The following is a 27,345-nucleotide window of genomic DNA, read 5'->3' on the forward strand; positions in this document are numbered from 1 at the left end:
TGTGTGCCAGGGAGTGTTCGCACGGACAGCTCCCCTGGCACGCGCAGCAGTGCCTCGCAAGGTCGAGATACTTTAAAAGCACCTGCGCCCACGATCTTTCTTTTGCCTCGGTGCAGTGAGCACGATTAACGAGAATAATATGGAGGGCATCCGGTGCAGTCGCGAATACGTCATGGCAAATGTAGCTCCCGTCGCCTGGCGTGTGTAGTAATATCAGAGTTGGTTGTATGAACTTTATGAATAATGCGCTTTGTTACGGTACGTTAACGGAATGGGTCTAGAGGACGGTGTTGGTACATTCTTTCGTACCGCCCTAATCCTATACCACCCACTACAAACACACGCACATACCCCCCCTTTTTTATGTATACATACAATTCCTTGCCATGACAGATCATAGCTTCCCTTATTTTTGAAAAATAGAGGAGGCTATGGACGGATTGACCAGTTCAAGTTGTCAACTTGTCAGTAACTGTCATAGGACTCACTGTAATAAACAATTTCACGATCGGATTTTTTACTTTCATTTTTTGTTGTAACACTGAAGACTACATAGAACTTTATTTTGTATATGTGAGAGAAATATGTGGATATCACGAGCTTAAGCCAATGTGCGATACACAGACAAAGCAGCTGCTACATGAACTGCACTGAGGACCACACAACACATACGTAATTAAAGGTGCAAAATCTAGGAGGAAGCTTCAAAATACGCTCTGTAGCACTGCAAAGTATAACATATATTGTATGCGTCCAATAAATGTTCAAAAAAACAATGCATCAATGTCCCATTTGCCATCAAGTTTATTATCAAGTTCAAGTTTACTGAAGTTTATTATGAGCATATGTGCAACAGGAATCTACTGACACGCCCGCAGTCAAGGTGGCTGTTCGAGGTGTGCTGGCTGCCTCAGTGTAAGAAAAAGAAATTGGGTGAATGTCGACACCAGTGCCACTGCTTCTTGCCTCTGACCTGCACGTGCCTCCGCGGCATCTTTGTGCACAAGAGTGCTGGCGTGGCGAGGCGTAGGAGTCATCCGAGAGAAAGAGTATCGTTTGCATGGAGAAGTGGCTGTTCACATTGCCTGTCGCTTTCCCTCAAATGTTTCCTTGGCGACTAGGGTGACACACCTGCAATCAAGGTGGCTGTTCGAGGTGTGCTGGCTGCCTAAACGAAAGAAAAACTAAGAAATCAGGTGAATGTCGATACTAGTGCTATTGCTTCTTGCCTCTTACCTGCATTTGCCTCCACGGCCTCTTGGCTTGCGGAGTCTGTATGAGGGAGCTGCTGTGCCTAGGCGTAGGCATTGTCTAAGCAAAAAGAAAAGGCCATTCAAATGGGGAATTATGGAAATAAATGCAGTTGTTATGTCTGCTTCTTGCACTGTTCTTGCCCAAAAGTTTTCAAAGCTAGTGTGCAGAATACACCAGCACTTCGACTGCTTCTGCTTTTTACCTGCAGGTGTTGCTGCGACATCCTTAGTATGGCTGCGTGCAACATTGTAACACTTGGTGGAGGCATGTGAAGTGGTAGCCAAAAATATAAAGAATCATCCTTGTCTGCATGAATGCTTTCAATTTCTAAATGCAGTGGTAACTACCACTATTAGTGCAAGGTCCCCCACATCTATGCGGCAAGTGCCATAGCTCGAAAGTGAATTTTTCCTTTAGTGTTTCACAAGGCGTCTGATATGTCCACATTAGATGTGATGTTTTTATTTATCCCAGTGTGGGGAGAGCACCATTAAATTGTTTTTTTTTTATTTTTGCGAGTCTTGTTGTTTGGTTTATTTCTGAATTTATCAAGCAGCAGTCTCATGATGCTAAAGTGACTTATGCATTGTTTTGCAGAAAACCAACGCATTTCCTGACCCATTGTTTGACATCCCCTCACTCGCATAATTTTGCAGAGTATTCTACCTACATTGACTTGCTTGACCTCCACTAAAGAGTCTTGCAGTTTCAAATAAGACTCTTTCCTTAAAATCATTCGACACTTCTCATAATTTCTGTACCTTGGGCTTCTCATACTCTGCATTCAACATTTTTGCTTGTCTCTGACTAGAAATGTCTTCTTTAATTTAGAGCTTAAATTTTACCTTTGGAACACACGGAAGGGCTTGCCATTGTATATCTGCATAGAAGGGAAACATGTTTCATTAAACATTTGCAAAATCCAATTGGAGATTGATGAATGCAGCTTGCAGTGTGATATGACTGAATAAGCCATAAAAGTAACTCATCTCACTTGGTAAATTAAAGCACATATTAGTGTGATCTACAAGACATGGTGGGTTGTCTTGCTTATACAGCAAAATAATCGGTGCGCGAGAAAAAAATTATTTTTTCATACCCCTTGTACACACTGATTAAAGGAAAATGAGCTGGAGCTGTCCACACGATCTACTTATTTTACCTGCGAGTATGGTCATGTGTCCCAGCTGCTAGTGGTATTTGAGATTATGTCAGTATTGCATATGTGCCTGTTGTCTAAAATAATTTTGAAAATGTTCGCAGGGATCTGATGTGCATATCTGCAGTTTATGGATACATGTAAAAGACTCAGCATCAAGTGCAAGTGAACGGTCCCACAGGCCCGGAGTCGATCATGCAAATAGATTCGCTGCACAAATTTGTGACCAGAAAAGATATTCCACATGAAATGGCATGCAAGGAAGTGTTGAAAAGATTGCACAGTTAATAAAACGCCTACGCTATTAACATGTGGGTTGATGCACTCGTTATGCAAAACGGAGGTGAGGCGTGCAGACAGGACACAAAAGTAGAGAAGTGGACAACACGAGCGCCGTCCACTTCTCTACTCTTGTGTCCTGTCTGCACGCCTCACCTCTGTTTTGCATAATCATTCCTTACCAACTAGCTCAGCTTTCTGTCGTTCTAAGTCTCGATGCAGTCGATTTCGTCCGCATTAGGCACTCGCCTCTTGATTACTTCGTGGCACAGAAATACTCGGCATCAGGCTGTTTTTCTGCTGTGGACTTTGTAGAAGCATGATTGTTCAAAGTGCAGCAATTAAACAGATTCTTTGAGTTGCTTGTCGCTTGGCCAGTACAATTCCGGTGCGCTGGTCCGCCTGTCCAGCGATTTCCTACTGAAGGGAAACCTGCAAATAAAAACAACGCTCCGCATGTAGAAAAATTCTCTACTGTGACGCTTCTCAAACTATTGTGATGCACCACAAGAGCTGCCTACTCGCGTGATATTCTCAACAAGGAGATACATTCATTTACTTACATGTGAAGGTATATGCCAGAGCACTTCTGGGCTTCGGTGGCACATAAGGCACGAGTGTGCCATAGCGTCCGATGTGGACGCGCGATCGCATGTCAAACCTAAACTGTACGAAACTACTACGCGTCCAAAAAACAGATTCGAAACCGAAATTCGCGTCATCCTTTATTGCATGAATGCGTACATCGTTATTTACATAAGTCACAGACTTAGCGATCGCTTTCTGTAAACTTAATATTAACGCACCACCTTCATAAAGCCATCAGGTATGCGTTTTTAGTTGAAAAAGCATAAGGTGACCTGTATTTGTTTTCAGCTCTTTCAATAGTAATTGCGCTGGCCACATTGACCAGTAGCAACAGGGCGGCGCCCTAGAGGTTCCCACTTTTCCGGCTAGATTTGTTCTACTAACTCTATGTCCTCCACGGCGCGGATGAGGCGCCCGCCACACTACCCCCCTCTAGCCACCATACCCATAGAGTATCCTACAATCCTACTCTATGACATCGTCAAATATTGTTTGAGAAAACAACGTAAACATTCAGTAGAGTTTGTAAATGTAAGAAAATAAATGGAACATTTTTATCAAGAATAATAGAAATAGATGATACATTTATTATTTGGGTAATCCAAATCCAGGCATGGTCCATCGACTATAACGTTAGCATTGGGATTGTCATGGTCATCGTCAAAAAAGAAGGTGCGCACCGGCCTATGTGAACGTTGTGTTTTCGATACCTGTATTACTGTAACCGCGTGCGGTGTGCGTGTCAGAAAGTGCGGGCAGTTTTTTTTTGCCCAAGTAATTTTGGAGTTGCCATTCCAAGTATGATTTGCTGCAGCAGAAATGTCACCGTAGAGTGTAAGTCTTGAAGCAATTTTCGTCGGGACATTTGCAGATACGTGCATGCCTCGCGTGCTCATGAACGCGCGCGCAGCCTTGTCATTTCAGCGGTGTTTGTTAAGAAAAAGAAAACCACCATAGTAGCTGTTAAAACACTGCAACTGTCATAAGGTGTTTAAACGAATTGTATTTTAATTCCGTAGCGTTTATATTAGGAACAAATGATGATAGGCTTAACTGCGTGGGCTTCAAACAAATCTTGCTCACAACGAAAGCCTTTAGCTAGAGATGTCTGTAGCAAACCCACTATATTGGCCCTTTGGCATTTGTAGAGCTTGCTTGTGAATCTTGTGCTTAGTGTGCGTGTCATATCGTATGTCGTCACATTCGTCTAACTAGGCGAGTCAATACGCAAACCTCGCATTAAAGTGCGTGTTCATTTTGAATATATGCTGGAGTCGCACAAGAGTACAAGGGCGACGACTTCAATAGCGCAGCGAGCCATGTGATTGGCTGGTGCCATCGAGTTCTATATTATGCAAAATGATAGAAAGCTGGGCGAGTTGGTACGGTAACACGATCTTGATTTGTAGCGAGAAGTGACACAAGACTAGAAGCCTAGATGCAGACAGGACGAGCCGCGCATTTGCATTCAAACTCCTGCCTTTGCTTTGAGTTGATAAGTTCGACTTCGCCGTGCCATCTGCTGGCAGCCTGGTTAGCTGAGATGATAGAGCGGCTGCCTCGGAGAGGTGGTGGTCCCTGGTTCGAGTCCCGGACCAGGACGAATTTTTCGACAACTGCAAGGCTTTCCTTTCGAGGAACCCGTCTGGGTTTCCTTTGTAGCAATTGCTACGATTGGGTGGATGTGTTATTCTCCTTTTATTAATCACTTCCCTCCACCTTGTGGGTTTTCCGCAGAGCTGTTACGTAAAATTACTGACCTTGTGCTTAAAACTTATTTCTTGTCCCTGCCGGTGAAACCGTGGTTACGTGCAGCTGTACTTGGCGTTTTTGCGTGGAGCGCGTAATTAGCCGCACGGCGAAATAGCCCTCGAGGTAGTTGTCCCCGATAGCTGTCTTTCTAGCACTAATAAGCACAAGCATAATATTTTTGCTGTACCTATATGCGTCCGCTTTTGTTTACTATTTGTATTCAGTTTGTATTAGAAAAAGTTTGTATTTGTGCACCTGTACTTTTATCTCTGCAGTCATGGGATTTATCCAATTTGTGGTTGTTCCAGTTAGGTGCCATTTCGCACAAATTGACGGCATGCAGAAGAAGTGCTATATTAGTAAACGCATGCCAGGTAATTTATTTAAGAAAAATATTCTGTTCCTGAGGCTCTCAGGCTACGTTCACATTTCGTCTTGGAGCAGGCAGAAACTGAAAAACTTGACAAAATCCGCCCGCCTAGGCGAAAAAAATAGGCGGAAAATCAGACGGTAAAAAAATCGGTCTCGGACCGATTTTTTTCGCCACGGCGAAGCGGAATGCCGTTTCGCTTAACCAGAAGCTGCACTAGCATGTAAACATCCGGTCGTAAAATTTAACATTTTCCGTTGTTCATTGTCTATTTTTAGGTAAAGCAACTAGCTAAACTATCGAAACTATGTCTTGGTTATCTTCCCTGGTAGGCGAAAGTTAAAAACGACATGTGCAGTTGCGCGAAATGATAGCTTTTAGTAACTGATGGGTCAATGAATGAACGTATGTCTTGAAATAGCGTGATGAACAGCGCCACCACGCAAACAAATGTACGCAAACTAGATGGATGTGGGCGAAAGCGGCAGTGGTTTCTGCTGCAGTGGCGAAACAAATGTGAACATCTTGTACATGCGCGGAAAAGATTTTCCGGCTGCTTGCTGTTTCCCAAGTGTGAACATAGCCTCAGTGGTATACTTTAGCAGTGTGTGGTAACATGTGTGGTAAGTGAAAATTTGTTAATTAGTTGAATATGTGTTTTGATTTTGCATGCTAGCAATGCCCGCCTCTTCGAGTAATCCAGCTCATGGACAAGAATTATTGTATCTGCCACAGGCGATTTTTAAGAATTCCATAAAACTTAAATATGAATGAATGGCACTGGCCAGCACTCCTAGGGCTAAATCTAGTAAATGTAAATACAGAAGTTAGTAGATGGTTTGATAGCTCATGCCATAGCACAAATTGAAATACGCCCTAACGGTTGGCCTGTCTCGCTGACCGCTGCAATAGTAGTGTTTTAGTTGAGTGTCTTTACGGTCCACACCAAGTTGCCCCGCTAAGTGACAGCGGAGTGGCGGGGTATTTTCACGTTTTAGTTATACGTTTAGCGTAGTGGAGCAGACCATTCGTAGTTGCAGTGCCCTCTGACTAAATTCAGGGTAATGAAAGGAAAACACCCATTGATCACTTTTATAGAGTAAAACAAATGTATATAACTTATTTTTCCATGAAGTATCTAGACGTGCGCTTGTAATGCATTACCGGTCAATTTTATCCAGTGGAAAATAAAGCGCAGTCTTGTCGAACTCCACATGATAGCCCGTGAGCTTGCACTCCCATCCACTTCAATCCTTTCTGACGCCAGCGCTAGCCGACGCGCTGCACAGCGTGCACCACATCCTCCCACGCTGCGGGGTTTTCAAATGGGTCAGCACTTGCAACTTCTTGTAGCAGACATAAATCTTCGTCTGTGCGAAATAGCTTTTGTGGCTTGTGCTGTGCAGATGTACATAAAGGCGTGGTTGAAGTGCACGGCATGGTTGAGAACATGTCACTGGAGGCAGCTATTTTGGAAAGAGCAAGGCTCGCGAGGTGCCTTGATACACGCACGAGAAAGGATGCGCACGTTGACCACCCTTGCTAGCAAAAGATGGCAGCGACACTCCGCTCAGGGAGCTTGTAAGTGGACCATATTTGTCGCTCTGCTAGCCCGCTTGTGGCTAAGTGGACGGTGCATGCACACTTGTGCTTCCGCTCTGCTCAGCTAATGTGCGGAGTGTAAAAATGCTCATTTAAAACGCTAATGATGACTGATGGCGCCTGTGATCTGGCCGCAGCTTGTCATAGAGCGCTTATTTTTGACAACGCGGTTAAGGTGGACTTAACAGAACTGCTTTTCTCGGTTTTGTCGGTGCGAATAACAATTGAAATGTAGTGCTTGCAAACCACCTAAGCCGCCTTGCTGATCGGTGTTCGTTTTCCATCTGCAAGATGCAATGCCGTTGGATCGTTGCTGGTGATCACGCCAGTGGTTTAGTACCGGGCTCTGCTTTACGAAACACTTGCAGATTTTATCTAATGTTGTTTTATTAAGTACAACTTCACTTGAAAAGCAAACTGTAGCAGATTTCTATGTCGCTGTAAGTGGTGATAGAAGCGAGTGCCTAAACTGGGTGATAGGGCACCAGTGGTGTACCTGCCCTACGGCCATGCCGGTTCTGTATGGGCCCGCGCAATCCTAACTGTTGGCTGCGGCTGCCTGATCACTCCAAGTCTGTACCAACTGTATGTTTTATGGAAATTCATTAACACGTATAGGCACGTTGATGACATACATGCTGCAATTTGTGCAGCTGTGACCGTGCTGCCTGTGTATGTCAACATGTGATAGGCTATCTACACTGCAGGTGGCTCAATTCCTTGAGATGAAAATAAATTATTTATTAAATTTTTTATTGAAATGCAAATCAACAGTGAATTAGGATTAAGTTTGCGCTTATCTTCATGTTATATAACAATGAAATGGAACAGCAAGTTGAAGAGCAAATACTTGCATCTCAGTATAATACAGATTGAATGCAATGTTTCAGAAAGTACTAACTTATACAGAGCTTCTTCTTTGAGCAGAGCAGTAAGTTACTGCTCCAAAGCATTCTTTTCTTGATCCAAACAGCAAATTTTTCTGTTTTGAAAGCATATATTTCTGCTCCAAACTGTGATTTTTCCTGCTCTGAACGCTGTCCCAAAAGGCCAACTGCCGCTTCCGTCACTGTGTATGTTACAAGAGGGATCGAGAGATGGCGGCACCATCCCATCCAAGGTTGCACACTGGCTGAGCGGCTCCCATTGCCTGTGTTCGTAGACATTGCAGATGCCACAAAAAATGAAGAAAAAATGCATGACTGTTGTTATGGCATTTTTGTTACTGCTGCAGATGCATGCACACCCTTTTCTCTTGTTTCTATTGCTTCCCTGAGCACGTGCACTCTCCTTGAGGGAGCAGACAGCGAGCAAATGTCACTGTGGAGGGACACATTTAGGAGTGTGCTTGCTCTCCTGATTAGTAAAGAAGTCCGTAGCTTCCACAGTGCTGCGAGGAACTACTGAAATAGAACATACAATGTTCAATACACTCGAGACATTGAACATAGCCATGCTGGACGTTGCTCTCACATTTAATGATGGCAGCATTGTCCGATGCAATGTCCTGAAGTCATCCAGAATTTCACCAGGATGCTAGTCTGCGCAGAGATTACTCAACATTGACCAGCATTCACTTTGCCGATAGGGCCACACAGCAGGCCACATATGGGGCCTGGGACCAAACCAAGAAAAAAAAAAAAAATTCAGCTCCATACCACCCTGTGAAGGTGGATGACCAGCGCAGCAGCATATAGGGGCGGCCTCGTCGGTATCACTTCGTATGTAATACAAAGTTTAACATACTGTTTGTTGTGCATGTTTTATTTAGCCATGGTTAGTTTCACTCACAAGAACACACATGCATAATTATTACTCAGCTGTGTACCTCGCTGCACACCCATTACTACAAGACCACCTCATGAGGGTGGTGCCAAGCATGTTACTAAGGCTGCTTTGTGGTCACTATGATAAACGGCCAGAGGTTCCACATCCATCATGCCAAGTAGATTCTTGGAAAATGTAAGATCTAAAGAAGTGTGCCTCGTGGCTGGTGGCACCTTGGTGTCCGTGTGACATAGAAGTCGGAATCATTCTAACATGAATGAAATTAGCAATGTGGCTTCTGGTCGCAACACATTAACATTGAAATCGCCCCCAACGAGGACGTTCATTTGGTTGTCATCACCGGTCCACCAGAATGCATCGCGCATGGCATTGTGTATATCTCGTTTAGAAGTGGCTGGTCGAACATACATAGTATACATACGCATGCTTGGTGGAACGGGTGTGCTCTTCTTCTGATGCTGCTGGGTCGGCAGCCTGACGGCAACGGTTGCAGTCCCGACGCTGCTCTCCGCGTCCTTGCTCGCACATTCGCTGGATCTCGGGAGTATGCACGATGCATGGCCGGGCCATGGCAATGTCTGAGCAAAAATGACCTCCCCCATGGACACGCGTTTCCGAGCCGTTTGCGCGATTCGCTGCGGCAGTATGCCTATGTTACGCACACAGGGCCAATTGTGCAGTTCAAGGTGAAAGAACCTGGCTCTCTATCCATGCTTGTCATATTTCATAGAAGGCGCCAAGAGTTCCACTTTAATTATTCAAAATGCTTCAGTACACATTAGTTCTTCCACTGCTCCCTAGAGGACACTAGAGTTTTCTGCACACAGAGGGACAAATTCCCTAGGCAAATACAGCTTCGCTGTAAAGCCTTGTAATACTTTGCAGATGCTATCGTCAGCATGTCATGTATACGCTACACTTGTTTGTTAAATAGGGCCAAATCTGGTGAGGGGTCTTTAAAAATGAGACAAGGTGGACCCTTGCACCCACGACAAACATCACGCTGTTTAATAGTAGTGAAATTTCTAGACAGCACACCTATTTGGAAGTGTCGGTTGATCTCTTAACCTTTAGGAAATTAAGGAATTGCAATTATAAGCTCGTTTATCCTCAATGCAGTCTGATTCAGCGGGTGTCTCCAGTGGCGCACAATGGCGGGCCTACCGCCATACATGCTGGGCCAGCCGTATGTGATGGGTGTGCTGGCCCAGCAGCAGGCCATGGCAGCCCAGCTGGCTGCCCAAGTGCATGCACAGATGCAGCAACAGCAGCAGCACCTGCAGCAGCAGCAGCAGCAGCTTCAACAGCAGCAGCAGCGCCAGCAGGAGGCCATCTCAGAGGAGAAGCTTCAGGAGAAAGGTGCTTAATGCTCTGTCCTCCTTATCTCTGTGCAAAAAGCATAGGAAGTGGTGCAAGAAGCCAGTAAAAAAATGCCCTTTCAAGTCATCTGTAATTCATCATGCTTTACCCAAGGTTGCTGCTTTTCTATTTAAATTGTTAACATTATAATTTTTAAAATTCTTGGTAAAGGATGAGTCATTGAGTGAGGTGTGACTAGCACAATAAATAATGTCTAAGAGACCTCTGAAATTACACTGCAATCGATGGAAACCTATATGAACAATTGAGTTTTCTTAAGCATGGGCTTCGGGACAGTTTGTCGTCGCAAGTGTGTGCTTGGTAGATGGTTCATTGGCTCCTAGGCCTTGGACGGAGCTCTTCTCCACTGTTCTCAGCTCAGCTCTTTATCTCTTCTCACCCGAGAATAGGAAGAATGTGAATGACAAACATTCAACAAAGCACAAGAAATAGGCAAGAATGACAAAGTAATGAAATGTAATGAAATGACCCAAGAACTATTTATTTATTTATTTCGCCATACTGCCGGCTTCCATTTGGAATCCCAGGCAGGAGTGGTACAAACATCACGTGATTTCGAACTCTTTTTCCTCAAGAGAACAAAATTTATAATAATAATAAAATGACACCCTAATAGGCAAGGCAAACATATTCTAATACACAAGTGCTGGCAAGTGTACGTTTATTCAGCCATGTTCTTTCCTCGCCAGACGAGTTTTCGTCAAACCCTAGACTTCACAAGTACAAGGAGATACGAGGATGCTATCACATTGCTGTCAATAGGAAAGGCGTAATAAAAGAGACATCAGAATATGTAACACAAGCAAAAAGAAACAATGCATGCATGACATTACAAGTACGTCTGTACTGCAGATAAGAAGGAATCTGGAGTGATTGAGTTGACCATGCCTTGCCGAAGGGCGTTCCATCCGCGAATTGTTGTGGGCAAGAAGGAAGAAAGATGTGCGTTTGTTCTAGCATGAGGCAATAATGTTTGATTGTGCTTCCGTCTGCTCAGTCGCAATTTATTAAATTGCATGTAGTTGTCAAATCTCATTTTAGTGTGGTTGTTAACTATGTTATACATGGTTTGTAGACGGTGCATTTTGCGACGAGTTTCTAGTGTTTGGAGCCCAGATCGCAATCTTAAATCGGTGACTGAAATGCGCCAATCATAAGCATTGTAAATAAATATAAGAGCTTTTTTTTGTACTCTTTCAATAATGTCTCTACCGGCCTTTGCATGAGGGTCTCAGGCAATATCTGCATACTCGAGTATTGGCCTAATAACTGTCTTATACGTATGTGGTTAATTTGGTAGCACTAGTGCAGTTTTTTAAACGGTGCTTCAATAACCACAACTTGTTGTTGCTGCTGACTAAACATACCGAACATGAGCGTTATAGCTCATCTTAGAATCAATTGTAATTCCAAGATATGTGAATTGCTCTACTTGTTTAATATCCATATTGTTTATCTTGTAGGTGCAAACTAGCTGATTTTTTTGTGTGTAATAACCATGTGCGCGCATTTCGAGATGTTTAGAGTCGTATGCCACTGAATACACCAGTCGTGTATTGCTATTAGATATTCGGTTAAGCTAGATTGGTCATCCACAGATTGAATGCTCAAATAAATAGTTGTCGGCAAAAAAGCAGCACCACACAGAAAATTTGCAAGCCAGGTCATGTAGGTAAACAAGAAAAAGAAGTGGCCCTAAAACCGAGCCTGTGGAACCCCTGAAAGTACAGAGGCAAGCGGTGATTTCGAAGCACTTATGCTGACAAATTGGGACAAGTCGATGCGTCAAGTACAAATCAAGCCAACACGAAATTTGTTCGCTGTGTATGATGCTGTTTAGCTGTATCATCATTCTTTTGTATGAAACTCGATCAAAGGCTTTCTCGAAATCTAAAAAAAAAAAAATATCTACCTGCCCACCTTGCCTGCCGCGACAGTCCCACGGCCTCCGAGGGGCTGGACATTCAATTTAATGACCCGCTGCTAACATACCAAGAAATCACCTCACACTATAGAAGAGGCAGAACCAAATTCCCGCTCCGGCACGCCAAACTCGAACGCGCGCAGGCGGCCACGTTTCGTATGCTACAAACGGACTCGTGTCCGTCACGAGGCCTACTAAGCCACTACAACTCAGAAATCCCGGCAAATTGCCCAGACTGCCCAGAACTTTACTGCTCACTCTCGCACATGCTATGGCAATGTACCGCGTTACCAAAGGGCCCTCTCTCCAGTGAGTCCGAATGGGAAGAAGCCCTCAAAAGCCCGGACCTCAAACTCTAACTCAAGGCCATCCAGAGGGCCCAAGAACTGGCGGAACGTTACCACGTTCCCGTCCCGACTTGGGCGTCGCCTACGGTTTCGGCCAGAGGAGTTCCCCACGTGGGATCTCCAATGGCTTGAAACTCCTCAGGATTTCAGTAAAGTTCTTGACTGACTGACTGACTGACTTTGGTGACTTTCCATTCATTAGGTAGATCCCCTTCATTTAAACTTGCATTAAATATTACGAACAGGTATTTTGCGGACCATTTGGCTAACCGATTAAGCATTAGGTATGTCGTCAGGGCCTGCAGATTTTTTATGTTTAGGAGTGACGAAAATATGCCTTGCTCAGACATGGGAAGATCTGGAAGCCCGAGACCAACGCAGTGAGCATCATCTTCCATGGTGGGTTCATGTAAAAATACCGACGAAAAAAACGTTAAAAAGCTTTCACAATGCGCTGAGTGTTGGTAACTTTTACATCATTTAGTTTTATCTTGTCTGCAAGGCTGTTTCGCTTCGATATATGCATCTAAAACTTCCTTGGGTTGTTTTTTTAGAAAGTTGTGCATTCTGACATCAAAGAAATGGTATTTACTTAATTTTAATTCGGATCTAAGATTTGCTCAGAGTGACGCCAGGACAGAGATGGCTTGACCGATAGCGTGATAATTGTTTTAATCGACGCTTTAAGTGCAGGATTTTATTAGTAATCCACAGGTTTTTTCTGTTGATCTCTTTTTGCTTTTTAGGAACGTATTTTTTTTATGCATTCGCGCACGGTGCTCATAAAGTGCAGCCACAGCTCATTGACGCCTAGGAAACCATGTCTTTCTTTTTGGCAAAAGATGTCAAAATCTCGTTCTAAGTAGTCATGAATGCTTTCGTCTTCGGTGTTATTGAAATTTAAGAATTCTTTCATAGGTACGCGCGATCTTGCTATCACAAAGTTATGTTTGAAGAGAATAATCTTGTGATCGGATATTCCGGGTAAAACATCCAAGGAAGGGCCTTTTTCATGAATGGCTTGAGAAACAAAAGCAAGGTCAAGTGTGGTGCCGGAGCTGGAAGTGACACGTGTCTGTATCTGTACAAGCTGTGTGAGATTAAAGCAGTATGCAATATCAAGCAACATTTCAGACTGCTCGCAAGGGGGTAGTCAGCACAGTTCCCAGTTTATTGTGGGCAGATTGAAGTCGCCGCACATGATAATCTTGTTTTAGCGTTTGGCGTTTATTTGAATAAATTCATGCAGTGGGGGGGACTGAAGCATCAAAACGTCAGTGCTGGGAGGCCTGTAGACTGCACTGACTAGTAGGCTGCATTCACACAAATGAACAAAAATCCAGACCATTTCAACATTCGTCTCATGATGAATAATAGTGAAATCAATTCCTTTTTTTAAGATAATTTCTATGCCACCCCCTCTTGAGCCACAATCCCTCCTGACCATTATGTGAGAGCTTGGTACTATGTCTGCATCCGAGATGTCTTAAGTTAGCCTCGTTTCAGTTAGGAGTGTTACATCCAGACAAAAGGCCAAGAGTAAACTTTATAGTTGTACAGTTTTATTAGTTATACTCCTAGCATTAGCACATAGCATAGAGAGTTATCGTAGAGGCAGGAGCATACACAATGATTTCTTGTTCTGTTTTCGCATTGATATGTTGCGGGAACTATAGGCATAATAAACCTTATATGGTGGTTGTGAAATTTGAATAAATGGTTAAAAAATTGTTTTAGAAGTGTAACAGAACAGGGAAATAGTTTGCATTCTAATGATAGAATGCAGATTCTTTTCATGGCTTTGGGCCAGAATAGTATTGATTCTACATTGCGATTCTACATTTAAGGCAGTTCTCACATTGCCAGCTTAGCTTTGCTTATCGTCTGCACTGGACTTAAATATTTATTGTAGGTCTGTTTGATTCGCCTGCACTGTTTGCAGTTCCACTGTGCAGTTCCAAGCCCGTGCAGTGCCAGGTCAGAAGTGCAGCGGTAGTGTGGCACCAGGGTTTTCCTGAAACAAATGCCGATGTGGTGCAGATCGTGCGCACCTTTTGTTGCTGGTGTTGGCCTGCATGTGCTGTGATTGTGTTGGGAATGACGACCTTTGTCAGATTCGCGGCAGCCACGCTGCGAGACGCTGGCTCTTTACGAGCACTCCGACAGCTAAAATGTGCAGTATAACACTGTATAACAGTGCGTAGTTGGAGTGCTGGCACATAAGCTAATAAGACACGTAAGAAAACGGGTATACCTACCTTGAATTCGATTTCAAGTGCCTTTTCTGCCTGTCTCGGAACACGCTCGAGGGCCAGGTGGACATGGGTGCCATTGTTGCCAATTAATGGTGCAGTTTGTGTCGGCAGCACAGACACTTTTCTTGTAGCATTGTCTGCTGCTTCGTTGCAGCATGACATCAGCACTGACAATCCAGCAGTGCAAAAATTTCGGGAACTGAGGCTGCACTTTCTGGAACGAACGGCACCGTGCAGAAGTGCCACGCTTGCACTGCCAAAACAAACGGGCAGCACTACCTGAACTAGTTCCTGAAGTGAAGGCGAATGGAATGCCCCTTGAGTGCGACACTGTGCCTGCTTCCCTGGAGGAGGCATTTGCCTAGCGAAGCCAACTTTGGCATCTACCTTGTGCTGCAACATTAATGGCAGCTGCTCGAAAGTGTGCTCCTCAACGGCTCTGTTGTTGTGCCCTGACAGCTGAAAGCAGGTGCAATGAAGGTTGTAATTGTGGCCGTTTCTCTTGTAGCACGAAAATGGCAGCAGCTGCAGTCCAAGCGGTATGCTGAAAAGCGCAAGTTTGGCTTTGTGGATGCGCAAAAGGAAGACATGCCACCTGAGCACATCCGCAAGATCATTCGAGACCATGGGGACATGAGTAGTCGCAAGTATCGGCATGACAAGCGCGTTTACCTAGGGTGAGTTGTTTACGAAATTCCCTTCGTCTTCCACAGACTCGGCAACTGAAACATTAAATGCAGCAGTGGACTGGCAGTCGAGTTTGTTGTTAGTAGTGCGATGGAAGCGAAAATTTCCTCAGCCAATTGGTAATGTGTTTGTCGCAAGGTAGATGTAGACACAAAGCTTTCTTTGTCTGCCTGAATTCAGTTCCCAGAGAGAGATCCTGCAAGGCAATTAAGTAGTGATTTCAAACAGTGTGGGAAGATACGGGGTTCTCCTCCGTACTCTTGGGACAAAGGAACGACAGTACACAGTAGTGCAAACAGTCACAAGGGCATTTATTGCACCTTTCATAGATCAATGCCTGCTAGCCGAGTTGCTATCCCCAAAACATGCCGATGGGCGCGCGACAAATCTAGAAGTCCGACTCACCACGACCGCAAAGCGAGCGAATATGTTCGCCCCATGCTGGATCCCAACGCCTGGTCGTTCGCGTGTACAGTCACGCCAACGGTGTCCAAGGCGGCGACGCGAGACGGTCTCGCCGAACCATGGATTGGCGCGCGCGCGCAGTACGTCCGGCGCTGTTCGCCGACCCGCCGGGAAAGAGGGTCGCTCCACCCGCGGCACGGCACGTCCGTGCTGCTTGCTGTCTCCAACCCAAGAGAGCGCGCCTTGTCTCTCCCGCCGAGGGTAACCCCGCAGCCGCGCAACACTAGCGCCATCTCTCGGACTGCGCCTGTACCACTCGGACCGCCGCGTGTGCGGCGAAGCCGCACTACAGGAGACGCGCTATGCGGGAAAAACATCAGGGGAGGCGCGAGGGTCGCGCAACCCCACAACAGCTGAGGCCAAAAAGCGCACAAGTCTTTATTTTTTTAATGAACATTAGGCAGCCAATTTATGGCAATGACATAAGTGCTCTGCTCTAAAGATCTTGCCCAGTTTGCTAAATAGTCATGACTTCTATACAGTAGAAACTGGTTCATACGTAATGGAGAAAAATTTGAGAAATAACATAAGAACTGGAATACGTACCTAGAGTGCGATGAATTTGGTAGACTCGGCTGTAGTTGACACACACGTAATGCGAAGTGTTGAGGGAATTGCTGCAGGAAGAGATACTGATGTGTGCTGTTCTGGTGTAGCCTGCACCCCCCAGACACATGTAGCCTTTGTGGCTTCGGTAAGCCTACGTTTGCGCTCTTAGAATTCAGCCTGGGTTGCCAGCTTCTTCAAGGGGGGTGGGGAGGCATTTTGGTGGGAAGCTTTGAGGTGCCCACTTGTCAAGAATTGTTGCGACACGAGACGATGAGGTGTATCGAGCTCCACAGCGCTCGCGCAGACATGTGCATTGTCATTTTTCGATTGTGTAGTGCTTTAAGATGGTGACAAAGTGAAGCAAAACTAAATCGAGCTGGTGAATGATGCTGGAATAGGATGCCGTTAAAGCGAAACATGCTCATTTTGTGCAGCCTGCAATAGGGAATGGCAGCATATTTGAGTTATTGCATATTAAAAGCGGGCAGTGCGCTGCCAACACCATTATTCCACACATGCTGTGAAACAGGTAGGCGAAGGCGCTTATCGCAATAGGGCTGGCAGCGATAGCTGTAGATGCGATGTGCAATGACCCATGCGATTTGCTGGTACTGGAAAAAGAAACCGAGTGCATACCATCATTTTCATGTGACACGTGCGGGCGAGTATTGCACGGTAGCTGCCGTCGTGGGCGCCTACCGTTCTCCATCGTATGCGTGCCTAACATCTTTTCTTGTTCACGTAGGATCTACCGCCAAGAAAACATCATTTGATCACAATTTTGCAATGTACTGAAAATTGGTGGTTGAAGATTGTGTTTTCTGGGAACGCATTAACCGCTGAAAAGGAAGCTTGGGTGCATCGCAAACGTCAGTGCCAGGAAATCGTACAAAGCCGGATAGTACAATGAAGTTTCTTAAAATCCTCGAATCTAAGCCGACCATAGAGTGCGGCATATGATTATCTGAAAAAAAAAAACTATTGGCCTAGATTATAACAAATACGGTAATTCATTTTGTGTTAATAATTAACAGATATGCTCAGGTTGATAAATGCAGCTTACCCTAGCTGTTATTTGCCAGCAGGTGTATTGGCACTGAGCTGTGTGCACGCATGAAAACACAGCCTTGCCCTAAGTTACCGGAAACAGTTTGTCTCTAGCTACTCTGGTGAGACCCAACACTGCACAAACACCCAGTCCCAGGCCAGCATGGGAATCAGAGGCTCCCTTGCCAAGGGTGTAAAATGGACAGGGGCGCCGCTACCGTATTGCTGCAAAAGGATGGCTCCCCGTGACACGCCGCTTGAAAAGTCTGCCATGGCTATGCTGCTTTCCCTTGAGACCATGGGGCCCACTCGCGAGGGCTTGGGCAATATCACTCGGCTTTGGCCTCTGATTGTGGCTTGGTGTAGTATGACCAAACACGAGCACTAGGCACTGCTCTTTGGCTTAGTGTTTGGAAAAAAAAAAGAGCAACACAAGGTGTGCGCCCTCCGTACGTGCAGAGGCGCACTGTAGGCAAGCTGAAGTCTGAGGCCCTAACAAAGGGGCTGGCAAACGAGAGGGGGATGTGTACGTATTAAGTGCTGTCTTGGAGAGGTCTCTCTCACGCTCGCTCTGTCAATTGCGCTGGTCGCACTGCCATGGTCAGCAGTGCAAACCGTTGATGCTGCAAACTGGTCCGTGGCAAAGGCCATCCCTGACAACCGTTGTGAGTGGAAAGGGAGAGGCATAGAGATGGCAGAACAGGTGAATGCCCGCACAAAGGTGCTGGGGCGCCTACAGGCCAGAGTGTGCACTGGCGGAAAGCTGTCGCTCATAGAGGCCGACTTGTCCAAAATCTTGCGAAAGGGATCGCATCAACACTGTTGGCATGACGAATGCACTTAGTGCCAAGTTACGCGAAATCTTTCGACATTTATTGTATCAGCGCACAGTCACGTGGCATTTCGCAATAGTAATCATGTCCGCAAAAGTGTCCGCAAAATGATCGTGTCCGCAAGAGTGGCTTTGGCGTCGCGCTGCTAAGCCCAAGGGCATAGAATTGAATCCCAGCTGCAGTAGCCGCATTTCGGTTTAGGCGAAATGCAAGAAGGCTCGTGTACTGTGCATTGGGAGCACGTTAAAAAATCTCAGAGGGTCAAAATTAATCCAGAGTGCCCCAGTATGACATGCCTCAATATTATTGTGGTTTTGGAACAGTAAAGCACCAGAATAAAAAAAAGGTCTGTTCGTAGACGCTGACGCATGCAATGCTCATTGATATGAAATCTTGCAAAAGTGATCCCTGAAAGTTACCACCGATGTATGGGGCACACGGTTCTATAGCCTTGAGCAAGGCGCACGAAAAGAGGCTAATGGAATTCTGACAGAATTTCGCTTTGCAATGCATTCCCTGTCTGTGCTGTCTCATTTTTCAACGACGACATTTCCGCAAAAGCTAACCTTGTTTCTTTTTTTTTGCTTTCCCCGCCGATTTCGTTATTGCAGTGTTTACCTGTATAACAAGTTCTCGCAGGTCATGAGGTCATTCATTGTTCTGAAATATCATTTCTGTGAAAGCTTCTCAAATTGTATTCACAATGTAATTTAGCAGGCACCACTTTGGTAAGCAATATGTCCAGGTGCAGAAGGCATGAACATGCATTCGTAGTGTGCAATCTTCACCTGGCATTTGTAGCTCACACTAATGTCTGAATCCGAATTCAGACCTTAGTGTGAGCTGCAAATGCCAGGTGAAGATTGCACACTTTGAACACATGTTCATATCTACTAGTTGATAAGGTAACATCTTCGAAGGAAACAGTGTAACAGATGGGACAAGGGAGTGGCGAGCACGCAGTGTGCTGCAGCACAGTCCTCTGTGCTGTTTGTGGTCAACAGCAGTGGTTTGTGTGCTGTAATAAGCAGTTTTTTGTTTGCTGTTTGCTGCTAGTGTCTGTGCTGAGTGCATCAAGCTAGTTGACTGCATCATGGTGCTCTTCTGTTGTTCCAGGGCCCTTAAGTATATGCCGCATGCAGTACTGAAGCTGATGGAAAACATGCCCATGCCATGGGAGCAGATCCGAGATGTGAAGGTTCTCTACCACATCACTGGGGCCATCACTTTCGTCAATGAGATCCCCTGGGTCATTGAGGCTGTTTACATTGCTCAATGGGGGTAAGCATGGCTCACTTCCACACTTCTCATCACTCCCTTGTCTGAGTAGACAAGCCGGTTTCATGTCAGTGCGTAAAAGTTACTGCTGCATAGGCAAGATTAAGTTGTTTTAGACCATCGTGCATGCTCTTTGTGCCACTCCCTCCTTGTCAGTCTTGGTCCATTGCTGGAACCATTGAGACACATGTCACTGTGTTGAGTGGCATGACAAGCATTTAACCTTTACATGGATGGCAGGGCGAGTCAGTCCCACTTTTTATGGCGTCTGCGTGGCAGTGGTAAAACAGATTGGTAAACAATGATTGAACTTTTTATTCGGGCTCTGTTTCTGGATCTCGTTAGAACACTTTCTTGTAGGGGTGTGCAAATATATAATACCACCGAATCAAATAGAACAGAGAATGTTCGAATAATTCAGTTCCCAAATCGAATATCCACTATTCAATTTTTTAAATACATATTCGACATATTCGAGGTAGAGACCCACGCAGTGCCATATGTCGCCTACATACGCCGCGGAGCCCCTCGTGAGGCCCAAGTGAGTGTTTCACTTCGTTTTTGGCACTAAAGAAGTGCCAAGCCTGCCTTGGATGGGCCGCGCCCCGTCTGATGTGGTTGCGGACTTGGTCACTGTGAGCGCTCCCCGGCGTCTGCCTGAGGCAGGGATTGCGCACACAGTGGCAGAACACCGCAATTTGCAGAATGGCGGCACACCGGCCCGGACCACCTCTGTCGGTACAAGCTTTGTCCGGGTCGACAGGACCATTTGAAATGATCATGCAACACGAACAGAAGGAAGGGCAACAAAAGGGGCACGTATTTCGTAAAGCACAAAAGCATGTGCGAAGGTCAGGCCGATTAGCCAGCAATAGGCGAGCATATCATGTTGGGTACGTGGTGACAAACTTCATGCCACTTCAGTAGCCGTCTACTTATTCTGCACTTACATAGTGTGACTTGCAGACGTTGCAAATTTCAGAATGTTTGATAGGTGTCTATTCCCACAGAACATCACTTGCAAACGGTACGGTTGGTGCCTGCTCTTTACGGTCTGCGAAGGCTATGCGCAGAGCTGTGATAGAGTCGTGTGATGCGTGGTCCTTTCGTCCATCACGTAGATTGGCCTTACAATAACCACCTGCTTGAGACGTGCTGGTAGGCTAGTTGGTTAATCATGATGAAATATGGCAGTGCACATTAAAAAAAGTATGTAACACAGAGTGAACAAACACAGCACTTGTGTCTTGCTTCGCTGTTGAGCAGCGCTTACTGATTGCACAGTAATAACGAGCTTCGCCAAATGGCTACAGACTACTGCTGTAGTACACCAAGTGTTCCAAAAAACATGAATTTTTCTGCTCAGAAACTGCTCCAAAATGCTGGTGTGGCTGCTCCTAAACTGCTCCAGAACGACATTCTGCCTGCTCCAAAAATTGTTCCAAATCCTGAACCGGCTAGACCACCACCGATTATGGACACTGCCTGTGCAAGTGCACCTACGCATTACTGTACAATATTGTGCAACGCCCTACTTTATTTTACAGCACTTTACAGGAACTGAACAAAGCATGTTGAGGCTCCAGCGCCATTTGGAAGCACGCTAGACCACCTCGCTTCCACGGAAATGCTGGTTAAACACAACAATTAAGTACGAGGAGGCTTCTGCAATGTCTGTGACCTGACAACTATTGCTTCACAAGCCTAAAGAATGCATTAAAAAACCAACCAGGTGTCGGCTGCATTGAGTAAAAACAAAGGCTCCCTGTACATTAGCAACTTGCCCGTTTTCACATTGGCAAAGCTACTGCTTTCCCGCATAGCATGAGCATCACTGTGGCTGATATTGAAGTCGGCAAGTTGTCACAATTTTTGTGTGTGATCCGACATAGAAGAGTTCAGCACAAGGATCCAGGCGCATATATTATAGACGGTCGCCAATGGATTTCTTGGACTCCAAAAATTTTGACTTGATTGGGATTCTGCACTTCATAAATGCAATGTCAGGGCTCCCATGGAGCCAATGCATTCTCGCGGCCGATTTTTCAGACAAATTTAGGCTCCAAACATCGATTTTCTGGACTGAATTGCTCGTTCTGAGCCACGCTACCCGATTGTGGGGGCAGTCACGTTGGATTTTCCACTGGCTTGGCCACACTTGGCTTCCAGTGGCCCGCATTATAGCCTTCATAATCTCCATGGCAATCTTGGGCAACATAGATTGCCAACGCGATGTGGCTCTTGTCAGGCTGCATACTGAAAATCACCCTTGCGCAAATCTAAGCAAATCTGATTGCCTCCAAGGACAGTATGAGGAAGGGTATTATTTTTTAAAGCCACTCTTAGCTTAATGAATGTTATTTTTTTGGGTTGAACAAGTTTTTTGGGCTGTTCGATTTTTTGGACTATTTTCTGGTCCCCGCGAGGTCTGGAATATCTGTCAGGGACTGTATTTCAGATATTTTTACCCCAAGTACTTGTGTTAAAAATAGCAAGTTATTATTTTCATTCATGTTCCTTGAAGTGCTTCTTTGAAGTTTCACATAATAATTCTGAAAATTGTCCGAGCAATTACTACTGCTATACACGCATTGAAAGCACTAGTGATTATGCTAATTTACTGCAGCGCAGTATTCGTTGTGGCTGCTGCGTCTTCAAATGAAATGTTAAAACATAAAAGAACCTAAAATGAGCACATTTTTAGCGGTAATGCAGGAGTTAAAAAAACCAGCCACCATTGTGCAACGCATATTAGACCCTTGCCCATTTTCCTTGGCGAAAAATTGGGTGTGAATTACATTTTGACTTTGTTTAGGAGTTTTAACGTCATCTCTAGGTTTGTTTACTGCTTTGGACACAGAAAGGGTACGCGCATTTCATTTGGGACAAATACTGGCAGATTAATTCGTGTGTTTTGCTCTTTTGTCTGCATCATGTTTAATTTGATCCATCATATACAGTCAACGACCGATTTTTCGGACCCTCTAGGGAATGTAAAAATGTCCGAAAATTCAGGCAGTCTGAAAAAATGAATGCATGCAAAAAACACTTTTTTTTCTTTTTTTCTCGGATCTAGAGGTAAAGGGCGAAGTACCAGGTTTCCGAAACCCTGCCAAAGCATCAGTGAAGTGGCTATAAAAAAAACGCATTCAAGAACTCTGTATGCAGCTGACTGCCGGTTTATTATGTACATGTGCATCGTCGGGCAGCCGGTTTTATTGCTGCAGTGGCTTGAAGAACTTATTGTTGTTTGGACGGCGTTCCGGTTTCATGCGATCATATTCACCTCGATCTGAGCAAGGGTCATGTCAGCACTGTACACCAATGAAAGAGTCAACAGTGCTCGCGTCAACTCGGCGCTTGTAGGTGGCGCAGGCATTGGCTCCTCATTTTCAACATCGGAGTCTTCTGAATCCCCCACAACCTGACTCCTTGCTCCATGCCGAACTCCTTGCTCACGTCAGCCTGCGATGGGCCACTCACGTTTTGCTTAATAATCTGAGTGTTACTGAGGAATAATCTGAGGACGCTCAGATGCTTAACATCTGAGCATCCGAAACTTCAGATGTCCTTATACATTGATTCTATGGGGCTCGTCGCGGTGCCGCGAAGACGTCCGAAATACCAGGCATGTCCGAAAATTTGGGCATCCGAAAATTCAGTCGCTGACTGTAGTTAGGTAAAATATTGTTGGTCCCGTCAAGGTTGAATTAACGAAAGCAGACTGCACTAGCTGATATAGGAACTTTCTAGCAATAATCGTTGGAGGGTTTAGGAATTGTCATAAGCCATAACTACAGTGGCTCGTTGTCGTGTCCTCATGGCAGCAATGAACTCCTGGAACATGGATGAACATGGATTAAGCGTGGATGCAGAGACTGCCTCATGAGGCAGTGCACAAAGTGAAACAGTTTATGCGAACCTATTGGTGGAAAGGGAAAAGCGGCAGAGGAAAGGCCAAGAAGCTCCATAGCAGATTGCATGCCTTTGCGAATATTTTTTGCAAGTGACACTGCACATAAATGGGCACCATCTATTGCTAACACGACTTTGCATGTTGGGTGTAATTGCATTTCTTGTTTTTTCCTTAAGGGGGGACACGGGTCTTGAGGCGAAAAAATCGCGAAAAAAATCGATTTTTTGAAAATAACATTTTCAGTACCTACAACTACTGTTCCTTTATTTCGCCAAGTTTCACATCTTGCGGAAGAGTATTTTGCCCGCAATATCAATTTAAAACATCCCTGTGAACTGAATTCCGCGCAAAAACGACCCTTTTTGTGGCGGCGCGTAGCCCTTTTCCTACGCGCACGATCGCAGCCATCTTGGTCTCGTTGGAAAGAGGAGCCTTTCTTCTTCAATTTCCCGCCAAAAGTGACTCCGTCGGCTCGCCGGTGACGTTAAAATCTGCGAAGAAAAAAAGTCCGAACGTGCGATCCCATTCGTCGACTAGCGCGCGTGATCAGAAACGCGTGCTGTGGTTGGCTGCGCGAGGTTCCTGTCGTCTGCTCCATTCCGCAGGCGACGCGACGGCGCGTCTCGTAGGTTTGTGACGAATGCGGAACGATGACCGATCCACCGGAAAAGTTCGCCAGGAGGCACAACTACGGCAAAAAAGAAGCGATCAGCTTATAACTTTCAAATGCGTTCCATTTCTTCAGAGAACCATCGATAATCGTCCGCCGCTATCCGCAAGTGATGTCATAGCCGCGAACGATGCCGAAGTAGGCTTAGCTAGCTCGCCTACGAGTGACCGGACAGCGGCCGCGTTCGGCGTGACACTGCAATGTTGCAGCATGTTGATTTGCTGCAGAGGGAGATGAATGCTAAAAAAACTTCGAGTTCTTGCGTCAACGCCAGCGTCAAAGCGGAAGTTGGATTTGCTCACTCGCGCCGACGGCACTGCAGCCCCACCAGTCGACGCTATCATCAGTAGGACCCCGTGAACGCACTAATCGTTTCTCAAGCACAAGGTGTGCGGCGGTAACGTCGCAGTAGGCAAAAGCGAACGGGAATATGGCCTCGCCATAAAGATCGTTATCACGCGAGCGTGCTGCGGCGATATCGCGTCGGCGTGGAGCTCGACCCGCGTGAACGGCAACCATGCCGCGCGCGCGATGCAAGCCACTGGGAATCGGCGCTAAACAATGTTTTTGGCACATTTGGGTGGCCGCGGTCAGAGCGACTACATTCCTGGTGGCTTTTAGCCACTTTCACTGCAAAGTAGTGCAAAATTATTTGTGCACTTTTCGTTAAAAGTGCATGTACTTCTTTTTTTCTCGTTTTCCCAAAACACCGATTTTTTACTTGCTGATTTTTACTGATTTGCAGCAGCGATATCTGTGCCTTCAAGGCAGATAGAGCCATAGTTTTTGTTGTGGTTTATTTGTAGCAGAGTGTGCAAAGTACACAATGGTAGGAACAGATATTGGAATTTATGCTTTAAACTTTTTCAGTTCTGCTTTAGATCAGACAGTAGGGAACTCACATTTGGAACTGTGGATACTGAATTGCTATAGAGTTACTAATATTAGTTATATCGAAAAGGTACTCCTACCATTGTGTTTCCTATGTTTTCTAGTACTAGGCATGTGGCAATATGAATTTTTGTAGTGTGGGTAGTATTCTCTTGTTTCTGCAAATGATGAACAATGAATCTCATTTATCTTTAGAAGTAATTGGTCTATGGTAAAAATAATTACACATTTGAGATCATCACAAGAATCTCAATAGGGTTCCAAAGTTTCATTAATATTGATGAAAAAATGAATATTATATCAATAGCAGTGTCCCCCCTGAAAAGGACTGTTGTCCCGTTGTTAGTGTGGAGAGAAAGCGAATGTCCTCGGCAGCTTTTCAAGCAGCTGCAAAGCGGAGGCAGCGAGGAAATCCCCATCCAGATTATTCCCCTAGAGCCTTCTGAGCCATTGGCTATGACAATTTCATGCATCCAGGGTAATGAAATGCTTTTTTCACATGGTGGCTAATTTTTTCCACTTTTCTCAATACGCTTTTTTTGGTAATTAGCAATTTTGCGGGAGGCATAGTTACTTGCCTAATCATCCAATTTTAATAATTTTTGCATTATCTGATAGCTAGGCTCCCAGGGAGTGCAGTAAGTCTATAATACCACATTTCTGCACCTTGAAACATATTGAAACTTCGAGGAAAGTAAAAAAATATATATATCGCATGTGAAGTTACAACTTCTAACTTTTGTAACTTTGGATAGAACAGAGGTAGAAACATGAGACAATGCTTACTGCACTCCTTGAACATTCAGGAATACTCTCACATAACTTTTAAATTTCTTACTGGAAAAAAATTTCTGCCAGTCATCCCGAAACATTGGAACAGGAAAAATTGTATAAAATATTTGTCTCATTATATAGAGAAAAACTAATTACATATTTGCATCAAGCACATTAAATTACATATTACCTACAAATTTCATTCCTATAGCAGCAATATCAATAATGGTATTGCTCAAGGCCCAGGTCCCCCCTTAAGGAGACGTTGAAGCATTCTTTGTAATATTGTAATGCTACGATTGAAGATAATGTTATGACGACGTAATTTTTGTGGCTGGGGCCATAAAATAGTGTAACTGAAATGTGGCTGTTGCAGCTTGTGCTGCATGTGGTGTCAGTACAAGTTAGTTCCAGGTCTGCTGCATTGCTTTCTACTCAGTAAAGTTTGTTTCCAATAAATTGTGCAGTCGTTGGTATCATCATTGTGTTTTATTCCACTTGTGCAGAACTATGTGGATCATGATGCGCCGAGAGAAGCGTGATCGGCGACACTTCAAGCGCATGCGGTTTCCCCCCTTCGATGATGAAGAGCCTCCGCTGGATTATGCAGACAATGTGCTGGATGTGGAACCCCTGGAGGCCATTCAGATGGACCTTGACAATGATGAGGATTCGCCTGTCTGCAAATGGTTCTATGACCATAAGCCCCTTGCAGAGACCAAGTGAGTGCTCGGCTTTCTACTGGCTGGTGCCAATTTCAGGTTTTCTGGAAAAGTTAATGAACATGTTCAACAGTATCTCCTTGGAGACATAAAGTCTGTTTCTTTCAAATTGTCTGAATACAGTTTTCTGATTCATTTAGTTCGAGGGCTAGCTCACCCTTTGCCACCGCACGTCACTCAATTTCATTCTGCTCCTTGGGGGAAGCGAGGATCAAATCGCAAAACAAGAGGCTTTTGGAAACCACTTGTTTCAGAATCTGTGATGCCTAAATTATACTGTCATCATCATCAGCCTGGCTACGCCTACTGCAGGGCAAAGGCCTCTCCCATACTTCTCCAACTACCGCGGTCATGTGCCAATTGTCGCCGTATTGTTCCTGCAAACTTCTTGATCTCATCCGTACACCTAACTTTCTGCTGCCCCCTGCTACATTTCCATTCTCTTGGAATCCAGTCCGTAGCGTCCCCCCTACGGGGGACGCGGGTCTTGAAACGGCAAAAAATCTTTTACAAAAAAGTCGATTTTCGGGAATGTGCATTTTCGCTACATTCACACATTCAAGAATCCCTCCGCGAAATCTAGAAGCTAAATTTAATCGGAAAATAATAAAAAATTGCGCTTATAGGTGTCAAGGTGAACGCGAAATAAGCAAAATTTGGTCAAAAATGTTCAAACTTCGCGCCGTCACCATTTGCGAACGCGGTGGCCGACGGCCGCCATCTTGCGCTTGTTTTGAAGCTGTTTTCCTTGTGCGCATTTTGCGCCAGTTCAAGATGGCGTCGGTGAAGGGAAACCGACGCTATCGCGTCATTTC

General features: G+C 45.1%; 1 protein-coding gene and 2 long non-coding RNA genes across 3 annotated transcripts in view; 1 reads left to right on the top strand and 2 right to left on the bottom strand.

The window, feature by feature from the left end:
• Nucleotides 1-786: 786 nt before the first annotated feature.
• LOC129382157 (uncharacterized) lies at nucleotides 787-3,814 on the bottom strand. Its single transcript, XR_008610245.1, has 3 exons — nucleotides 3,256-3,814; nucleotides 2,875-3,124; nucleotides 787-2,134 (listed from the first exon to the last, which is right to left on the bottom strand). It is a non-coding gene; the product is annotated as an uncharacterized lncRNA (long non-coding RNA).
• A 121-nt stretch (nucleotides 3,815-3,935) lies between these two features.
• Nucleotides 3,936-27,345, top strand: part of Prp8 (pre-mRNA processing factor 8) — a 297,334-nt gene continuing 273,924 nt past the window's right edge. The window contains exons 1-5 of the mRNA XM_050169409.2: nucleotides 3,936-4,114; nucleotides 9,912-10,151; nucleotides 15,207-15,375; nucleotides 19,396-19,560; nucleotides 26,315-26,530. Coding sequence (XP_050025366.1) covers nucleotides 9,944-10,151; nucleotides 15,207-15,375; nucleotides 19,396-19,560; nucleotides 26,315-26,530 — 758 coding nt within the window. The 5' untranslated portion in view covers nucleotides 3,936-4,114; nucleotides 9,912-9,943. The remainder of the gene's footprint in view (nucleotides 4,115-9,911; nucleotides 10,152-15,206; nucleotides 15,376-19,395; nucleotides 19,561-26,314; nucleotides 26,531-27,345) is intronic.
• The window catches only part of LOC129382156 (uncharacterized), a 72,057-nt gene continuing 60,387 nt past the window's right edge, over nucleotides 15,676-27,345 (bottom strand). The window contains exon 2 of the long non-coding RNA XR_008610244.1: nucleotides 15,676-16,105. This is a non-coding gene — a long non-coding RNA (uncharacterized lncRNA). The remainder of the gene's footprint in view (nucleotides 16,106-27,345) is intronic.

The sequence above is a fragment of the Dermacentor andersoni genome, chromosome 3 (genome assembly GCF_023375885.2).
Source record: "Dermacentor andersoni chromosome 3, qqDerAnde1_hic_scaffold, whole genome shotgun sequence".
Classification (NCBI taxonomy): Eukaryota; Metazoa; Arthropoda; class Arachnida; order Ixodida; family Ixodidae; genus Dermacentor; species Dermacentor andersoni.